Source organism: Pteronotus mesoamericanus, unplaced genomic scaffold, assembly GCF_021234165.1.
Source record: "Pteronotus mesoamericanus isolate MK-2021 breed Mesoamerican mustached bat unplaced genomic scaffold, CSHL_Meso_final contig_702, whole genome shotgun sequence".
Classification (NCBI taxonomy): domain Eukaryota; kingdom Metazoa; phylum Chordata; class Mammalia; order Chiroptera; family Mormoopidae; genus Pteronotus; species Pteronotus mesoamericanus.
The window spans coordinates 3,764,694-3,779,975 of record NW_026555239.1 but is presented as its reverse complement, the minus strand read 5'-3'; the positions used below and the strand labels follow the sequence as shown (position 1 = coordinate 3,779,975).

At 62.2% G+C, this 15,282-nt stretch overlaps 1 protein-coding gene across 1 annotated transcript in view; it reads left to right on the top strand.

Moving 5' to 3' along the window:
- Window positions 1-7,647, top strand: part of SCUBE1 (signal peptide, CUB domain and EGF like domain containing 1) — a 117,282-nt gene extending 109,635 nt beyond the window's left edge. The window contains exons 17-22 of the mRNA XM_054582572.1: window positions 83-250; window positions 1,560-1,721; window positions 3,266-3,463; window positions 4,689-4,841; window positions 5,213-5,292; window positions 7,495-7,647. Coding sequence (XP_054438547.1) covers window positions 83-250; window positions 1,560-1,721; window positions 3,266-3,463; window positions 4,689-4,841; window positions 5,213-5,292; window positions 7,495-7,647 — 914 coding nt within the window. The remainder of the gene's footprint in view (window positions 1-82; window positions 251-1,559; window positions 1,722-3,265; window positions 3,464-4,688; window positions 4,842-5,212; window positions 5,293-7,494) is intronic.
- The last annotated feature ends 7,635 nt before the right edge of the window (window positions 7,648-15,282 follow it).

Sequence of the window (15,282 nt, the reverse complement as noted above, 5' to 3'; positions counted from 1 at the left end):
GGTGCCCTCCCGGGTCGGGGGGACCCTGAGAGCAGGGCCTGGACCCCGGCAGCCTGAGCGAGGCCCGCCCTCTGTCTCGCAGGCCAGTGCTCCCCAGGCTCCTTCTCCGCCGACGGCTTCCGGCCCTGCCAGGCCTGCCCCGTGGGCACGTACCAGCCCGAGCCCGGGCGCACCGGCTGCTTCCCCTGCGGCGGCGGGCTGCTCACCAAGCACGAGGGCACAGCTTCCTTCCAGGACTGCGAGGCCAGGGGTGAGGGCGCCGCGCTTTGCCCGCAGGCCCAGCGGGGCTGCTCGGGCCCTTTCCTGCCCTGCCAACCTCCCGGCCGGAGGAGGAGCCCGGGACTGTGGGGCTGGGGACATGGGTGACCAGCGCTGTGCCGCACACCAGGATGGCACGGCAGGGCCCCGCGGGAGCCTGGAGTTCCAGCCCAGAGCACTGGGCGCCGAGAGCCGCGAGGGGGAGCCCCAGTGCCTCTGGGCCCCCAGCCGCACGTGGTGGGGAGGCTGTGGGGAGGAAGGGGAGGAAGGGGAGGAAGGGCAGGGGCAGCAGGGACGGTGGGCCAGGTCCGGGCCTCGCCCTAAGAGAGACCCGCCCTCCGGGCTGCCTGCGGAGACCCCGCCACCCCTTCCCTCCGTGATCCCCCCACTCTCCCCCAACTCTGGGCCTCGCTCTCTGCCGGCCCTGCGGCCGTCAGTGCCCCTCAGACGGACCCGCCCCCTTCTGCGCCCCGCCTCAGGTGGGGCCACGCCCCTCCACGCCCCCCTTCATACAGCACCCGCTCCCGTCTGCGCCCCCCTCTAACATGGGACGCCTCTCCCCTCCACACCCCCCTCAGCACCCCGCTCGCCTCTGCACCCCTCCCTCAGACGGCACCCCGCTCCCCTCCGCGCCCCCCCTCACGCGGGACTCCACGCACCTCTTCACACGGGATCCCGCTGGCCTCTGCGCAGCCCTCAGACAGACCCTGCTCCTCTCCACGCCTCCCCCTCAGACAGAGGCCCTTTGGGGCCCTTCTCCGCTGATGCCCCAATTGATGTGCTGGGGAACATAGGGTCACTCTGAAGAAGGGGACCCCAGCTCTCCAGCCTGCTCTCCCGCAGCTCCTGCCAGGCGCTCTCCCCTTGTGTGAGCGTGTAGCAAGTGTCTGGACTCCGCGTCCGCTCCCCACCATTCTCTCCTGAACACCCCCCCAGCCAGTCAGGCTGTCCCCCACTGCTCCCCGAGAATCGCTCCCATTTAAGCGGCCTGCGGGGTCCCTGTGTTGCTGGAGCCCCAGTCAGTTCCCGTTTGGTCCCCTGCACCCCCCCACCACGTGCTTGGCAGGGAGCAGGGTGTCGGTCTTGGGACGCGGGGACGGCTGGCCTACTTCCCCCGCGGCTCAGACCCCGGGTCCTCAGAGCCGGACAGGGCCGCAGAGCAGAGGGGCCAGCGGCTTGGGGCTGGACCGCGTCGGGGGAGGGCGCGGGGCGGCGGGGAAGGGCCTCGAGCTCTGTGCTGAGACCCGGGCAGGGAGGGCGGGAGACGGCCGCCCCTTCGCCAGCGCGGCCCCTCCCCACAGTGCACTGCTCGCCGGGCCACCACTACAACACCACCACCCACCGGTGCGTCCGCTGCCCTGTCGGCACCTACCAGCCCGAGTTCGGCCAGAACCACTGCATTACCTGCCCGGGCAACACCAGCACCGACTTCGATGGCTCCACCAATGTCACGCACTGCAAAAGTAGGTGCTGGTCTTCCCTGGGTCTGAGCCGTGGGGCGCGGGGCGAGGCTGGGGCAGGACGTCCCCCTGGAGCCCTGCGGTATGGGCACTGTGCCGGCCTGGCCCGCCCTGCAGAACACCGATGGCGCCCGGCACTCACCGGTTCCGTCGCGCTCAGGAGCAGCCTGCACCTCGGTGCCAGGCCGGGCCCTGCTCCGGGCTCTGGGCCTGTGGAGGGAGAAGCCAGGCCGGGCCGGCAAGTCCGGGGCAGCTGCCCAGGGCCAGCCCTGCCGTTGGGAGGCATGCACCAGCCAGACTGCCAGCGGGTGAGAACCAGACCGCCTGGGCCACGGGAGGCAGGACGCTAGGTGTGCTCAGCGAGGACGTGCAAGAAGAGGCCGAGCACCTGCTTCTGTTCATAAGAAACTTAGTTCACCCAAAGGCACGTGGGCAGCATCAGATAACTGGGGAAATCGATAACACCTCAGGCCCACGCTTACCAAGTCATCTGGGCCTAACAAAGAGGAAGCCATCTTTATTTTAGGTATTTTTGATTCATTTTTCAGAGTCCTTTGGGGCCTATGCCCTGGTATTTTACCCTTTCCCACTTCAGTTTCCAGCCAGTTAGTCGCTTTCCTGGGCTGCCAGCCCTGTCTGGAATAGCCTGAAGGCCCTTGAAAGGGATTTAATCCTGGAGGTGGAAGCCGTCCCCTCCGCCCAGGGCTGTCCCCAGCTGGGTCCGTGGCCCCCTGGGGCAGAAAAGCAGGCACGGTGGAGCTCAGAAGAGATGGCGTGCTAAACGTCCCGATGAGTAAAAGTGGGGAAGCCAAGTGGGAAGGAAGTTTCTGGAACAAAAAGCTGAAAAATTAAACATTTCCCAGAAACTGATATGAGAAGAGGATTTTTAAAGGAAAATGTATGAGAAAATTACCAATATTTACATTCCACTCTCTTTGCTTAAAGATGGTGACTTCCTTTATCAGCTTCAGGCCAGGAACCATTTAAGTTCATAAAAAAACGTCACACGCGTCCTCCCCGAGGACAGCCGGCCGAGTTAAAAAAGAAAAAACGGGAGGTGTGCCGGTCCCTCAGCCTCCCCGCTTCGCGGGAAGGGCCGCCCACCTGGCGCGTTCGGGCACCGGGCGATGTCGAGTGAAGGCGCGAGCAGATGAAGAGGGTGGAGACGAAGCGGGCGCTGGGGCTCGCGCGGGCTCCGGGAGCTGCTGGGGCGCTGGCGCCATCCGGGAGGCCCAGAGGGGGCCCAGCCGCAGAGACTGGGCTGAGGCAGCCGAGGGCGCCGAGGAAGGAGGGGTGCCCACTGGGCCTCAGAGGGCCAACACAGGTGGGACCTGCCCTCCCGCTGAGGGCAGCGCCGGGGGAGGGGTCCCCCGGGCCTGGGGAAACGGGCTCCGGGCCTGGCTGGCCAGCGGGGAGGGCCAGGCGGAGGCAGGCCAGGGCAGGGACAGGGACGAAGCCCGGCAAGCCCCCCAGGCTGCGGCAGGCCCTTCAGGCCAGGGCGCCCACCCGCTGGGCCTGACCAGGCCCCCGGGCCGCGGTTCCCACAGACCAGCACTGCGGTGGCGAGCTTGGGGACTACACGGGCTACATCGAGTCCCCCAACTACCCTGGCGACTACCCAGCCAACGCAGAGTGCGTGTGGCACATCTCACCGCCCCCCAAGCGCAGGATCCTGATCGTGGTCCCCGAGATCTTCCTGCCCATCGAGGACGAGTGCGGTGATGTCCTGGTCATGCGCAAGAGTGGTACGTGCGGGCCGAGGCGGGGTGACGCCCGTCACCACCTGTGCACAGCTGCTCGGGGCAGGGTTTAGATCCACTTCTGTCTGACTCTAAGAGGTGGGTGTTACAGAGCTGTATGGAAAGGTCTGGAAAGCTTCGGGTGTGCCGCTGTCTCATTTCAGTTGTCCTTCCGTGCCCAGCCACCCCATCCAGAGTGAGACCCCGGGAGTGACCCCTACTCCACAGGCCTCCCTGTCCCTCGGAAGCTGGGCGGGGGTCCGCAAAGGGCCAGTCTGTGCCCACACACAAGACGCCCAGGGTCAGACGGCCCATCCCCTCCCCCCCGTGAGCCCCAGTCTCCTGGCCCGTCGCCCCCATCGGGCTCATGGTGAGACTTCCGGCGATGAGCAGTGGGCCGGGGACCGCAGATGCCCTTGAGTCCCCCCCGGGGACCAGGCTTGCTTCCCCACGGTGTGTGCTCCCAGTCAGCGGTCAGGGACGGAGGAGGACACAGGCAGACACAGAAACACGCCTGCCCGCTGCTGCCCTGGGCTGCTCGGTCTTGGTCACCATCTCCCACTCACTGCAGCGGAGGAGCCGGAAACGCGCAGTGTTCGAACAGAAGGCCTGAGGCCACAAAGGGCCAGGAGCTGCCCAGGGTCCCACGGTAGCTCAGAGCGCAGCCTGGGACCATGTCCCCACCCCTGCCTGTCTCCAGCCTCCCAGACCCAGCATGCTCCCCACGCTCCACTATTCACATACAGGGCTGAGCTCTAAGGGGAGCCAGCCTCTCCGGCCTCGGGGCACCTCAGGAAGGCTCCCCAGGGAACAGTAAGGTGTTGGGTACCCCAGGCCCTCACAGGTAGGACCCTCCCCAAATCTGATCCCCTCCCACAGCCCTGTCCTTGAGAAGCGGGTGGCAGGGAGACAGTGACATCCCTGTGAGAGAGGCTGTAATAAAGGGTTCAGCAGAGCAGGGATGTGGTAGAGAGGACGGAGAAGTCAGGAAGGCTTCCTGGAGGAGGGGACATGGAAATGGGCTCTGAAGGACAAGTAGGAACTGGGGTTGAGGGTTGAGGGCAGGGAAGGACATCTGACGCAGAGGGAGCAAGTGTGGAGACTAGGGAGCTAGAGTCTTTGGAGCAGTGGTCCTTGTGGGTGCTGGGTGGCTGACTGGGTGGGGAGGCGAGCAGCCCAAGGGAGGAGGACAAGAGCCAGTCAAGGAGCAATGGCGTGTCTTCACCCTCAGCCTCGCCCACATCCATCACCACCTACGAGACCTGCCAGACCTATGAGAGGCCCATCGCCTTCACCTCCCGCTCTCGGAAGCTGTGGATCCAGTTCAAATCCAATGAAGGCAACAGCGGCAAAGGCTTCCAAGTGCCCTATGTCACCTACGATGGTAAGTGCAGCCACCCTGCGCACCCAGCCCAGGCCAGCCCTGGGGGCACAGAGCCTAATCACACCCTGCCCCCACCGCCCCGCCTCCGCCCCCGCCTCAGGTGGCTCCAGCCTCGGGGAGCGGGGCACAGGCCCGTGACGCATCCAAGGCACGGACTGGGGAGCAATGAGCGGGGTCTGCGGGCTTCAGCGCGAGGCACCGCCCAAGCAGGGTGTCGAGGATTAAGGGGGGCGTCCCGGCCAGCCAAACCCCGAGGACAGTTTGGGCGGCGGGCACACAGGCGCGGAGGCAGAGCGCCTGTGGCTGGCGCGGGGGCGGGCAGGGGCCGCGCCGCTCTGGAGCCTCACCTTCCTCCCTCCGGCGGGGCCCAGAGGACTACCAGCAGTTAATAGAAGATATCGTTCGTGACGGACGGCTCTACGCCTCGGAGAATCACCAGGAAATTTTGAAAGTGAGTGAGCGTCTTTACGGGAAGGGCTCCTGTGATCCCGGGACAGGGACCTGTGGGGATCAAGGGCCGTCCCTGCCCCCAGTCCCCAGAGAGCAGGGGAGGAGGGTGTGGCAGGTGAGGAGAAGGTGCCAGGTCAGAGGGGCCTGGGGGCAGGGAGGGGCAGAGACTGGCACATCTGGTGGTTTCTAGCCCAGCGCCTGGCGACTTGTCCTCGGGCAGGTCCCTCACCAGCTCTCGGCCTGGCTTTCCGTGCCCGTGGAGTAAGAGTGGTTTGACAAGGAGGCCCCTTAACATCAGTGGAATCCAGTGCTGCTTTTGGCATAGACTCCCTTGTCATCTTGTTTGTGGCCCCCAAAACAGCCACCTTGCCACGCAGGGGTGCAGGGGGCTGTGGCTGTCAGGCAGCAGACGCCGTCCAGGTCACGGCCCTGGGTCCTCACCTCGAGGGGCGGTGAGGCTGGAGGCCAAGAGGGGGCTGGGCCGGTTGGCAGGCTGCCCTCTGCTCCAGCTGTCACTCCCAGCCTGGAGTCAGGGACAGCGCACAGCGCCGGCCCTGCAGGCCCACCGCGCTCCCGCACGCAGTGGGCCGGCTGTCAGTCGGGAGGCTTGTCATGCGTCCTCCTCATGCGGAGGCGGCGCTGCCGCGGTTCGCACGCAGCATTCTCTCACCAGCGCCTGGCCCTGCTGCTGGCCCGGAGCTCTCGGTGCTTGGAGCTCCTCTTCCCCTCAGGCCCTTCTGGTGGGCGGGAAGCAGAGGGCCATCCTGGCCTCCCCGTCGGCCTGTCCTGCAGACAGTGCCCGGCACTTTGCTCCTCGCGGGCCCTCTGCCAGAGCGGCCCTCTGCCGCGGCTGCGCGTCCCGGCGGGGAGCGGCTCGTCGGAACGGGAAGGGTTTGGTTCTCGGGATGCAAACCTGGGCCAGCGGGGCCCAGCCCGGTGCAGCCGCCGCCTGCTCTGCGGGGGCCCTGGGGCCTCGGAAATGGGCCGCTCCGCTCACCAAGGCCTCCCGGGGACCTTCCTCTCCTGCCTCATTTCTCAGTGAATGTCCACTCGTCCTTCCGCTCCCACCCCAGGCGGCCCATCCTCAGGGCAGCCCGCCCGGACTTCCCGGACCGTCGGAGTCGCAGGCGGCCCTCTCCCTCGGCACCTGTCACGCCGCTGTGTCCGTCTGTCCTGTGATGACAGTATCTGGTGCCCTTCCTCCTCATGCGGAGGCGGCGCTGCCGCGGTTCGCACTCAGCATTCTCTCACCAGCGCCTGGCACCGCGCCGGGCGCACCGGAGGGGGCTGGGGGCGTTTCTCAAGGGCGTGGATGTGTGCGCGTACGTGTGAGAGAGAACATGAGTGTGTGCGGGGACACGTCAAACCCGGCCAGAGTCACAGAGTGACGGTGAGCACATGGTGTGGCGGCTGCCCTTCACGGGCCGCTCCTGTGGGCCGGGCTCGGGGGCCCTGCCGCAGCCCTTGGGGACGCCGCAGCCGGGCCTCATGCTGCGCCCGAGGGCCCCTCCAGGGGTGCATCACCCACTGTAGAAACGATGGCCCTGGGGGCCCAGCTATGAAGTGAGAGCGCCAGAGTGCGGGGCACGTCTGCCTGTGCAGAGACCGTGCGGCGAGGACAGCGCTGGGCCCAGCCTGTCCTCCTCGCAGCCTGGGGAGGAGGGGCCCTGCCGCTCAGGTGGAGGAAGGTCACTCCAGAGCGGAAGAGCCATGTCCCAGGTTAGGAAGCTAGGGAGTAGGCTCCGGAACTACAGTTTTAAACCCAGGTCTGGTTTCCAAAGTGTTTTGTTTTGTTTTGTTTTGTAGCAGAACCTTATTAAATAAAGGAGTATTAGGACCCCAAGAGTTCAAACCAATAGACTGTTTTTTAAAATTTTTGTAAGTTTATATGAGACAAACTGACATATGCCGAGGAGCAAGATCTCAAATGCTCCCCCATTAAACTATTTAAAAACCAGTTAGCCAGTGAAAACTAAGGCCTGTTTATGGAGAGAGTCTGTGCGGTCCTCAGGCCTGCCAGCCAGTCCAACATGTCCCACTCCGCCGTCCCTTGCAGACACCCCGCAGCCCCTTCGGCCCGGCCTCGCCCCCGCCCCGCCCCTCCCGGCCCCGCCCCGCCCCGCACGCTGAAGAGATGAGCGGCAGGGCCTCCAGCCCAGCCCAGCCCCTCCCGGGACCTCAGCGGCCTGGCCGTGTCTTTCAGGACAAGAAGCTGATCAAGGCCCTCTTCGACGTGCTGGCGCACCCCCAGAACTACTTCAAGTACACAGCCCAGGAGTCCAAGGAGATGTTCCCGCGGTCCTTCATCAAACTGCTGCGCTCCAAAGTGTCCCGGTTCCTGCGGCCCTACAAATAACGCCGGTGCAGCGCCCTGCTTGGGGATGGCCCGCGGCCGGGGGCGGGGGCGAGGAGGGGGCCCGCCCTCCACAGCAGAAGCTCGGAGGTGGCTCCACGGGCCCGCAGGCCGACTTGGGGAGTCCCCGCGGCGGCTGCCCTCCGGGAAGGCCGACCACCGGGAGGGCGGGACCACGCCCAGGCGGAGGCCCCAGCCCGCCTGCGCTCCGCCTCCCATCGCTGCCGCCGTGGGAAAACATTTTCTAAGGAAGCCTTCCTCCTTCCCTCCTTTCCGCCGCCTGCCCATTTCCAGGCCCCCGAGAGCGCCTTCTCCTGGCAGGACACTGCACCGCCACGCGGGCGGGTCCTGGTGGGGCGGGTGGGAAGACGGCAGGTGACCCTGGAGTGACAGACGCTGCGGGAGGCAGGCGCGGGGCTGCCGAGGCTCTGGGGAGGCTCTGGGGGGCCCAATCGGAGACGGGAAGCCAGGCCTCGGGGCGGAGGGTGCGCGTGGGCATCTGGAGGGCTTTGATAAGCGGGGTGCGGCTGCCGCAGGGGCGTCCACACCCTGACACATCCGGAGCCCCGGCCACAGGCCCAGGACACGCCGTCGCCTTGGGGTCAGGCTCCAAGGATTCTGAGAGGGCACAGGAGGCTGCTGGGGTGGAAACTGTAGATTTGTGCTTTCCCTTGATAGAGCGTCTAATTAAGTATTATATGTATAAATATAAATATATATATATACTTCTATTTGTGGGTACTTTAGGGAAAGTCTCTTCAGTAACTGTAAATATTGTGAACCCACCTGGTCTCCCGGCAACCAGTGTGCGCCCCAGCTGTTGCCAGCTTCCCTGGCTGATTAAACGGCTTCTCCGGGTGCCGGCCACCGTTTGTGTGGGGCCCGGAGCCTGCAGGACTGGGGACGAGGCAGGCTCGCCCTGGACACCCTTGGGAAGACAAGTTCCTTGGGAACTGGGCTCCAGGGCCTTGCTGGAGTGTTGCCCGCAGATGGAACGTGGTGGAAGGCAGGTTCCCCCTGAACCCCTCACTGTGGGTGTGGGGACATAGCAATGAACTTCTGAAGGGGCCTGTGCCTGACCCTGAGGCCATGACCTTGGGGTCCATGCTGTGACCTTGTGCCACCAGAAGCAGGGCCTTCACCACGGGACCACAGGCCATGCGACCACAAGGGGCCTCGAGAGCAGCAGCCTCCCCCCTTCTCCTGAACTCGAGGAGGCAGGTGGCCGCCCCAGGCAGAGGCAGCCGGGGCTGGAGCGCTGGCTCCAGGGCCAGCTTCTTCCTGCTGTGCTGCTCTGCCTCCCTCTTGCAGTCTCTTTGTAAAGAAGAAAAGTCTGGAATTCCACCAGGCTGCTGGAGTCCCGCCCAGCCAGGAACCCAGCGCCCGGGACAGCTGTCGCGGCCCTGACGTGCCGAGGCCGGTCTGCAGGGACGGCGGGCTGCCAGGCACCGGCCGGGCGTGGGATGTGCTGTGTGTGTGTAGGTTAACGGGTGTTCAGAATTCCAAGGAACATGGGAGAATCTTAAAATGAACCCCACCCCCAGGCTGTTTCCTCCCCACCACCCCCCGCGTCTGTGGCCAAGGATGGCGAAGGCTGAGGCAGGCCGGTGAGGTCTCCAGAGACTCAGGGCTCGGGGACAAGGCGGGTCACGGTGAATTTTACCATCCAAAAGGCAGCTTGGAACTCAGGAGTCACCTGCAGCCATCGCCGGTCCAGGCCGGGTCCCCCACCTGACTGCCACCAGCACCTTCTCCGCCAAAATCCAGCACAAGGAGGGAGGGACAGCACCGGGGGCCGGGTCTGGGTCTGCCGCGGAGCCCCACGGGGCCACACCGCCCTTCCCCTGGCCACAGTCCTTGAACGCCAGTCTTAGTTCTCTGACAGATGCCTTTCTGCCCTCGTCAAGTCCTTGGTCACCCCCTGAAATCAGACGAGGGTCCTCCAGAGCGAGCCCTCAGCAAGAGCTCCAGGGGAGGGGGCTGGGAGTGGCTTTTTTCAATTGTCCCCCAAAAAACAGAAAGGGCCAGAAAGACCTCTCACCTCTCTGACCTCTTCCTGCTGCTCCTGAACGTGGTTTCCAGCACGTGCCACCCACATGCCCACTAACCCGCCTGCCCTTTTGGTGGGAGTCCACTCGCGTCCCACAGCCTCCCCACCACTGCGACCAGACCCTGCCCAGTGCCCCTGGCAGAGCAGGTCAGGGCAGACCCGGAGGTGGGGCCCCTCACCCCTCCATGAGGACCAGGAAGCCAGCCACCCACCCCATCAGCACCCAGGCCTCCATCCCCAGTAAACCGCCTCCCACACCAGTGCGGGGGGCACAGAGTCCAGGGGTGGGGCCTGGCCTAAACCTCCATGTCAGGGGTCCCACCTTGTGAGCCCAGAGCTGTCCCCAGTCCTCAGGGCCCAGTGGCCCTGGGGGCTCCCCCTGGGCCACAAGTCACACTTGTACACGTTTCCACATCATGGAAGCCAGTGGCAGCTTGGCTGATGCAAGGCAGCTGTTCCACCTGGTTCCAGGTGGAGGTGGAGAGAAAAAAGAAGGCAGGAAGGGACTGGGCTCAGGGAGGGCGGATCCCGCAACGAGTCCCGAAGAAGGACAGAAGCCGAGGACCAAGGCGGCGCAGGCGGCCCGAACCGCCCCAAGGGGAAGCCAGACACGGAGGGGCGGAGCCAGGAGGAGCCCAGCCCACTCCCGATGAGCACGGGCCTCGAGCAGCCGCAGCCCCACCCCAGCCAGGGTCTGCCCTTTGCCTGGCACGGGCCTCTGCTGGCCAGCCAGTCAGTGGACTCCAAGGAGAGGAGCTAAGGGACAAGCTTCTGGAAGCCGAAGGCTGCCCGGGCGGCCAGGACTGACGTCAGGGGCCGACGCCTGGAGGCTCCAACGAGCCCGGCCAGCGGGAGACACTCTGAGGAGGGCACCCCGCCCCGACACCAGGGACAGTGGGCCTGCGAGAAGACCCCCGGCCCGCGTCCCGGCCTCTCCTTCAGATCCGGCCGCCGGTCACGCCCCCAGTGAGTGTGTGCGAAGGTCGCTTCGTCCGCTGCCCCCAGTTAGGCTTATTTTTCCCCAGTGACTCTCTCTGAGCCGGGGCCTTGCAGGTGTGGCGGCGGGCTGGACTCTTCCCTCCTGCCAGTCCCTCAAACAGCAGAGTGGGCCTCTGCCCCCGAGGCCACACCTGCCAGTGCTGTGACGTCATCCTTCCCCCAGCGGCCGCAGGGGGCAGTCCTCCCCAGCTCCGCCCCACAGGCTCGAGGGGGCCCAGGCAGCAGTCGCCGACGCTTTCCCTCCTGCCCCTGTCGGTGAGGGACACCCATAAAGTAGAGCTGAGGATGGCAGTGTCCCCAAGAGGCCAGCTTAACACCTGAAGGTAGAACCTGTCTGCTCCCACCTCCTATAAACCCTCGTTCTCCCGGAAACACGGCCGACGTCACCCATTTTCCAGGACAAGAGGCCCTGGCCCACCAGAGCTGTAGCAGGTCCCTAAGTGGCATTTGGGAAGAGTGAATAATTATTCCGGCACCTCCACCGCCCCCGCAGGAACATATGATACTGAACTAAGTTGGGTCATTTAGCAAGTGTTTGCTGAGCACCTACTGTGTGCTAGGCTCTCAGAAAGGGAGGAAGACCACAGCCAGGGCCGACGGGATCCCCTGGGAAGCCCCTCTGGTCACAGAGGAAGCTGGGGGTGGGCAGGGCAGAGCAGAGCTCAGCAGTCTCCTCAGGAGAAGACCCCCCTACCTGCAGCGCTATCCAGGCCCCTTAGTGGGGATTGAGGGCGAGGGTGGAGGGTGTGTGCAGACAGGGCAGAGCTGGGGACACATCTGCATGTCAAGAAAGATGTCGCGGGAGAAGCTGCAGCCACCCCCCCCCCCCGCCCCCGACCATGGGCAGAAAGAGACGTGCACAGGCCAGGGCTGCCAGCCTCGGAGCCCGGCCACGGCCCAGGACGGCATGCTCTGCCCCCACGCAGCGCCTGCCGCTGGCACCTACACACCCCGCGCTCCAGAACGGAGCCTCCGTTCTTGTCACCCAGGAACCCCAGATTTTTTTGACCTCCCTGCTCCCTGCTTGGAAGTTAGCCTGGTAAACCACATCTTCCTTGTTCACCAAAGATATACATGGCGGCAGCCCAGCCCTTCTGACCAGGGCAACAGCACAGAGCCGATGCCGTTCAGGCCCAAGGCGGAAGGACTTGACGTTGCAGAGACAGCAAATAGCTCCTGTTCTCCTACGGCTGCCTCTGCAGCCCCCACGGACCGCCGGCCCCTCTGGGAGGAAGCCTAAGTCCTAGGCACCTACTATGTGTCAGACGCAGGGCCACACAAGCTGGCGTCAGCCTTACCAGCCAGCCTTGCTTCTTGGAGAGGACACCAGCGGGGGCGATCACCCCCCATCCCAGGGCCAGACACCACGCTCCCTCCTGGCACCCTGCACAGGTGGCCCAAGGCAGGACCCTCTGTTCCTCGAGGCCTCCCCAGAGCCTGAATGGACTCTGAAATTCCCTGTGGACCCCAAGTCTCAGCAGGAAGGGCAAGAGGCCCCCCCACCGCCCTTGCCTGGCTAGCCCTGGGCTGTACCCTGTACCATCTGCACACGCAATGCCCAGTCCCTGCAAGGTGGGTGCGGCTGAACGTGAACTTCAGATGTGGAGATGGGGACCCTGGGAGACCGAGTGACCCACCCAAGGCGAATGAATGGTCACTCGTGGAACTGAGAATGCAAACCAAGCCCACCTGTCCTGAAAGGAGGAAATCTCTCTGAAATGTTGACACTGAATGTTATAAGTGGGTCAACGCTGGCAGTAGAGTGTCGGGGGCGGGGATATGAAGGGCAGAGAGAGGAGAGAGGAAGGAGGGGTGGGGGTGGGGACTTAGTGCAGGTCCCTCCCTCTGAGAAAGATGGGCCTCTCCCTTCTCCCTGGTGGGACAGTTGCTCCCATTCCAACCTCAGCTCGAGGGGTGAGCCCAGGCTCTGTGCAGCCCTGGCCCAGCGCTCCGTCCCCTAATGTCCCTTTGTACAGGCCCCGGCGCATGCTCATTGGAGAGCGCGGGTCCCTCGACCGACAGTGTGGTGAAAAGTAGGGGTAAAGGGAAAGCCAGCTGATGCCGAGTATCCTGTTGTTCAGCCAGAGGCCACATAGGTGTTCAGGGAGACCTTATTCCGCAGGGATCAGAACCTCGAACAGCCTGAGCTTCTGCACAGACGCGGTCCGCACTGTTCTGACGCAGGGCATCTGCCACCATGGGGGTGAGGACCAGGGAGCTGAGCCCGCGTGCCCGCAGCCTTCACCCCAGGCTCCCGTGGAGGCTGCTGAGCTGCTGTCCCGGCACGCCGGCAATCACCACCCGCAGAGTGACGGACACCGGCGTAACCACATTCTTCTTTTAGTAGCCTTGAATATCCAAAGTTTTGTTTCCTCCTATGTTCCTACATATGCATGTAATTAAACATTTGTGAAAATCACTCCAATAATAAACAGAAAATGAACTTCAGGATGGCTCCTTCCTCTCTTTCATCAGAGGTCATGAGGGTGGGGAGCGCGGCCAAAAGGTAACTGAAATCAGAGAAGAAAAGAACTTTCTCAGAAATTCCCTGGCTGCGCCCTAGCTCAGTGCGTTGGGGGCTCGGTCCCCAGGTGAGGGCATAAGAGAGGCAACCTATTGATGAGTCTCTCATACATCGATGTTTCTCTCCTTTTCTTTCTCCCTCCCTTCCCCTCTCTCTTAAAATAATAAATAATCTTTTAAAAATATGTATAGAAAGGAATTCCCTGTCCGTGTTGAGGGCTGGAAGTAAAGGAGCTTCACTAAGTGCTGGGAGTGCAGCCATGAGACGCACGAGCGCACCCAGCGGGAGGAACAGGTGTGCTCCTGCGGGAGCTGCCATGAAGCGAAGCCTCTGTGTTTCAAGCCCCGCTTCTCCATGACTGGCCTCAGGTAACGGGACATGTTCCTCTCCGCTGGGACTGCAGTCTGGGATCACCGTCCCAGTGAGCCTCGGGGCGCCAGACCCTTCAAAATTAGGTGCATCATCAATGGCGGGGGGTGGGGCATGTGCATGTCTTTGGAAATATGGCCCATGGTTTCCATCGGATTCTCAAAGAAATCTAGAACCCCAAAAAGGCTAAGGACCACATCTCTCCTCAATAATGTGGAGAACCTACCGGCATCATGCACCCGGCGGGACAGAAACAATTTTGTAAACAACATTCACTTTCCAAATATGGTATATGGTGGACACGAGCTTTTTCTAGGTTTACCACAGTGATTTACAAGTCTAAGGAAACTTCTGGGAATATACCGAAAAGAATTGAAAGCAGCCTCAAAGAGACGTTTCTTGTGCTCCTAGGAAAAGCAAAACCATCACCATTACTGTGTAGGCGACACCAGCTGAGGAATTATTCCACCACTGAAGCCAATTTGTAGCAAAGTCATCAGTTGCATTTTTTTCATCCAATTCATGGGATCAATATTAAGCTATCCGAAGTTCATTCTGCCCAAAGTGAGAAACTAGCATATTGTGAATGCTGCTCAGCTAAATTCAGTGAAGTAGTTGAACATTGACGGCCTTTATTTTATTTTTTTCAGTGACAATATTCATATAAAACTAGAAGGGGCCCTGTATAGAGGGACTAACATTCTTAGTAAATTAATAACCCCATGGAGCAGAAATGTACTTGTACCTGGATGTGGTTACTAATTTCATCCAAATAAGCTGTAAAGTTATACCAACTGAATTAAAAATCACAGCTGTCAAGCCCTGGCTGGTGGGGCTCAGTGGACCGAGTGGCGGCCTGTGAACCAAAGGGCTGCCAGTTCGATGTGCGGTCAGGGCACAGGCCTGCGTGGGGTGCCCGGTCCCCTGGTTGGGGGCGTGTGGAGAGGCAATGGGTCTACGTATCTCTCACGGATCGATGTCTCTCTCCCATTCTTTCTCACTCCCTTCCCCTCTCTCTAAAAGTAAGTAAAATAAATATTTTTTTAAATCACAGTTGTCAAAATTTTACAAGTATTTTTTCCTAGAGTAATTGAATTACGAAATTTTTGTGACAAAGCACTGTTAGATACAAAAAATAAATAAAATAAAATAAAACCCTTCCCCATGGCAATAACACGATTTTCCCTCCACCCCTCACCATCGGGAGTTTGGAAGTTTGAGCCTTCACAGACCGACTTCAGTGCCCCAGTCACATTAACAAGTCCTCTGAACTGACACATTTTGTTCAAATTCAGTTTAAAACTTTTAATCAAAATAGCAACGGAGGCATCAAAAACAAAAAGCCAACCAACCAACCACTTTAGCCTTTGAGCCTTTTAGCAAAATACAGTCACTGCAAAGTTGCGCCCGGGAGGCCAATGAAACGTGGCTGCGGAAGCGTCCGGGAGGAAGCAGCGTTGCCCCCCACGGCTCTTTCCACGGTCTCATCCAATAGTCACGACACAGATTAACAAGAGGAAGCCACCGCATTGAATACATCCGCGCGCAGGCTCCGGCGCACGCAGGCTCCGGCGGGCCGAGCTGGGGAGGAGGTAAACAAACTGCCTGCGCCTGGGGGCTTCGGGAGGTCATCGCAGGGCCCCACGAAGAGCCGGCGTTCAGTAGTTACAAGCCTGCCCTGCCTGCCCCGAGACAC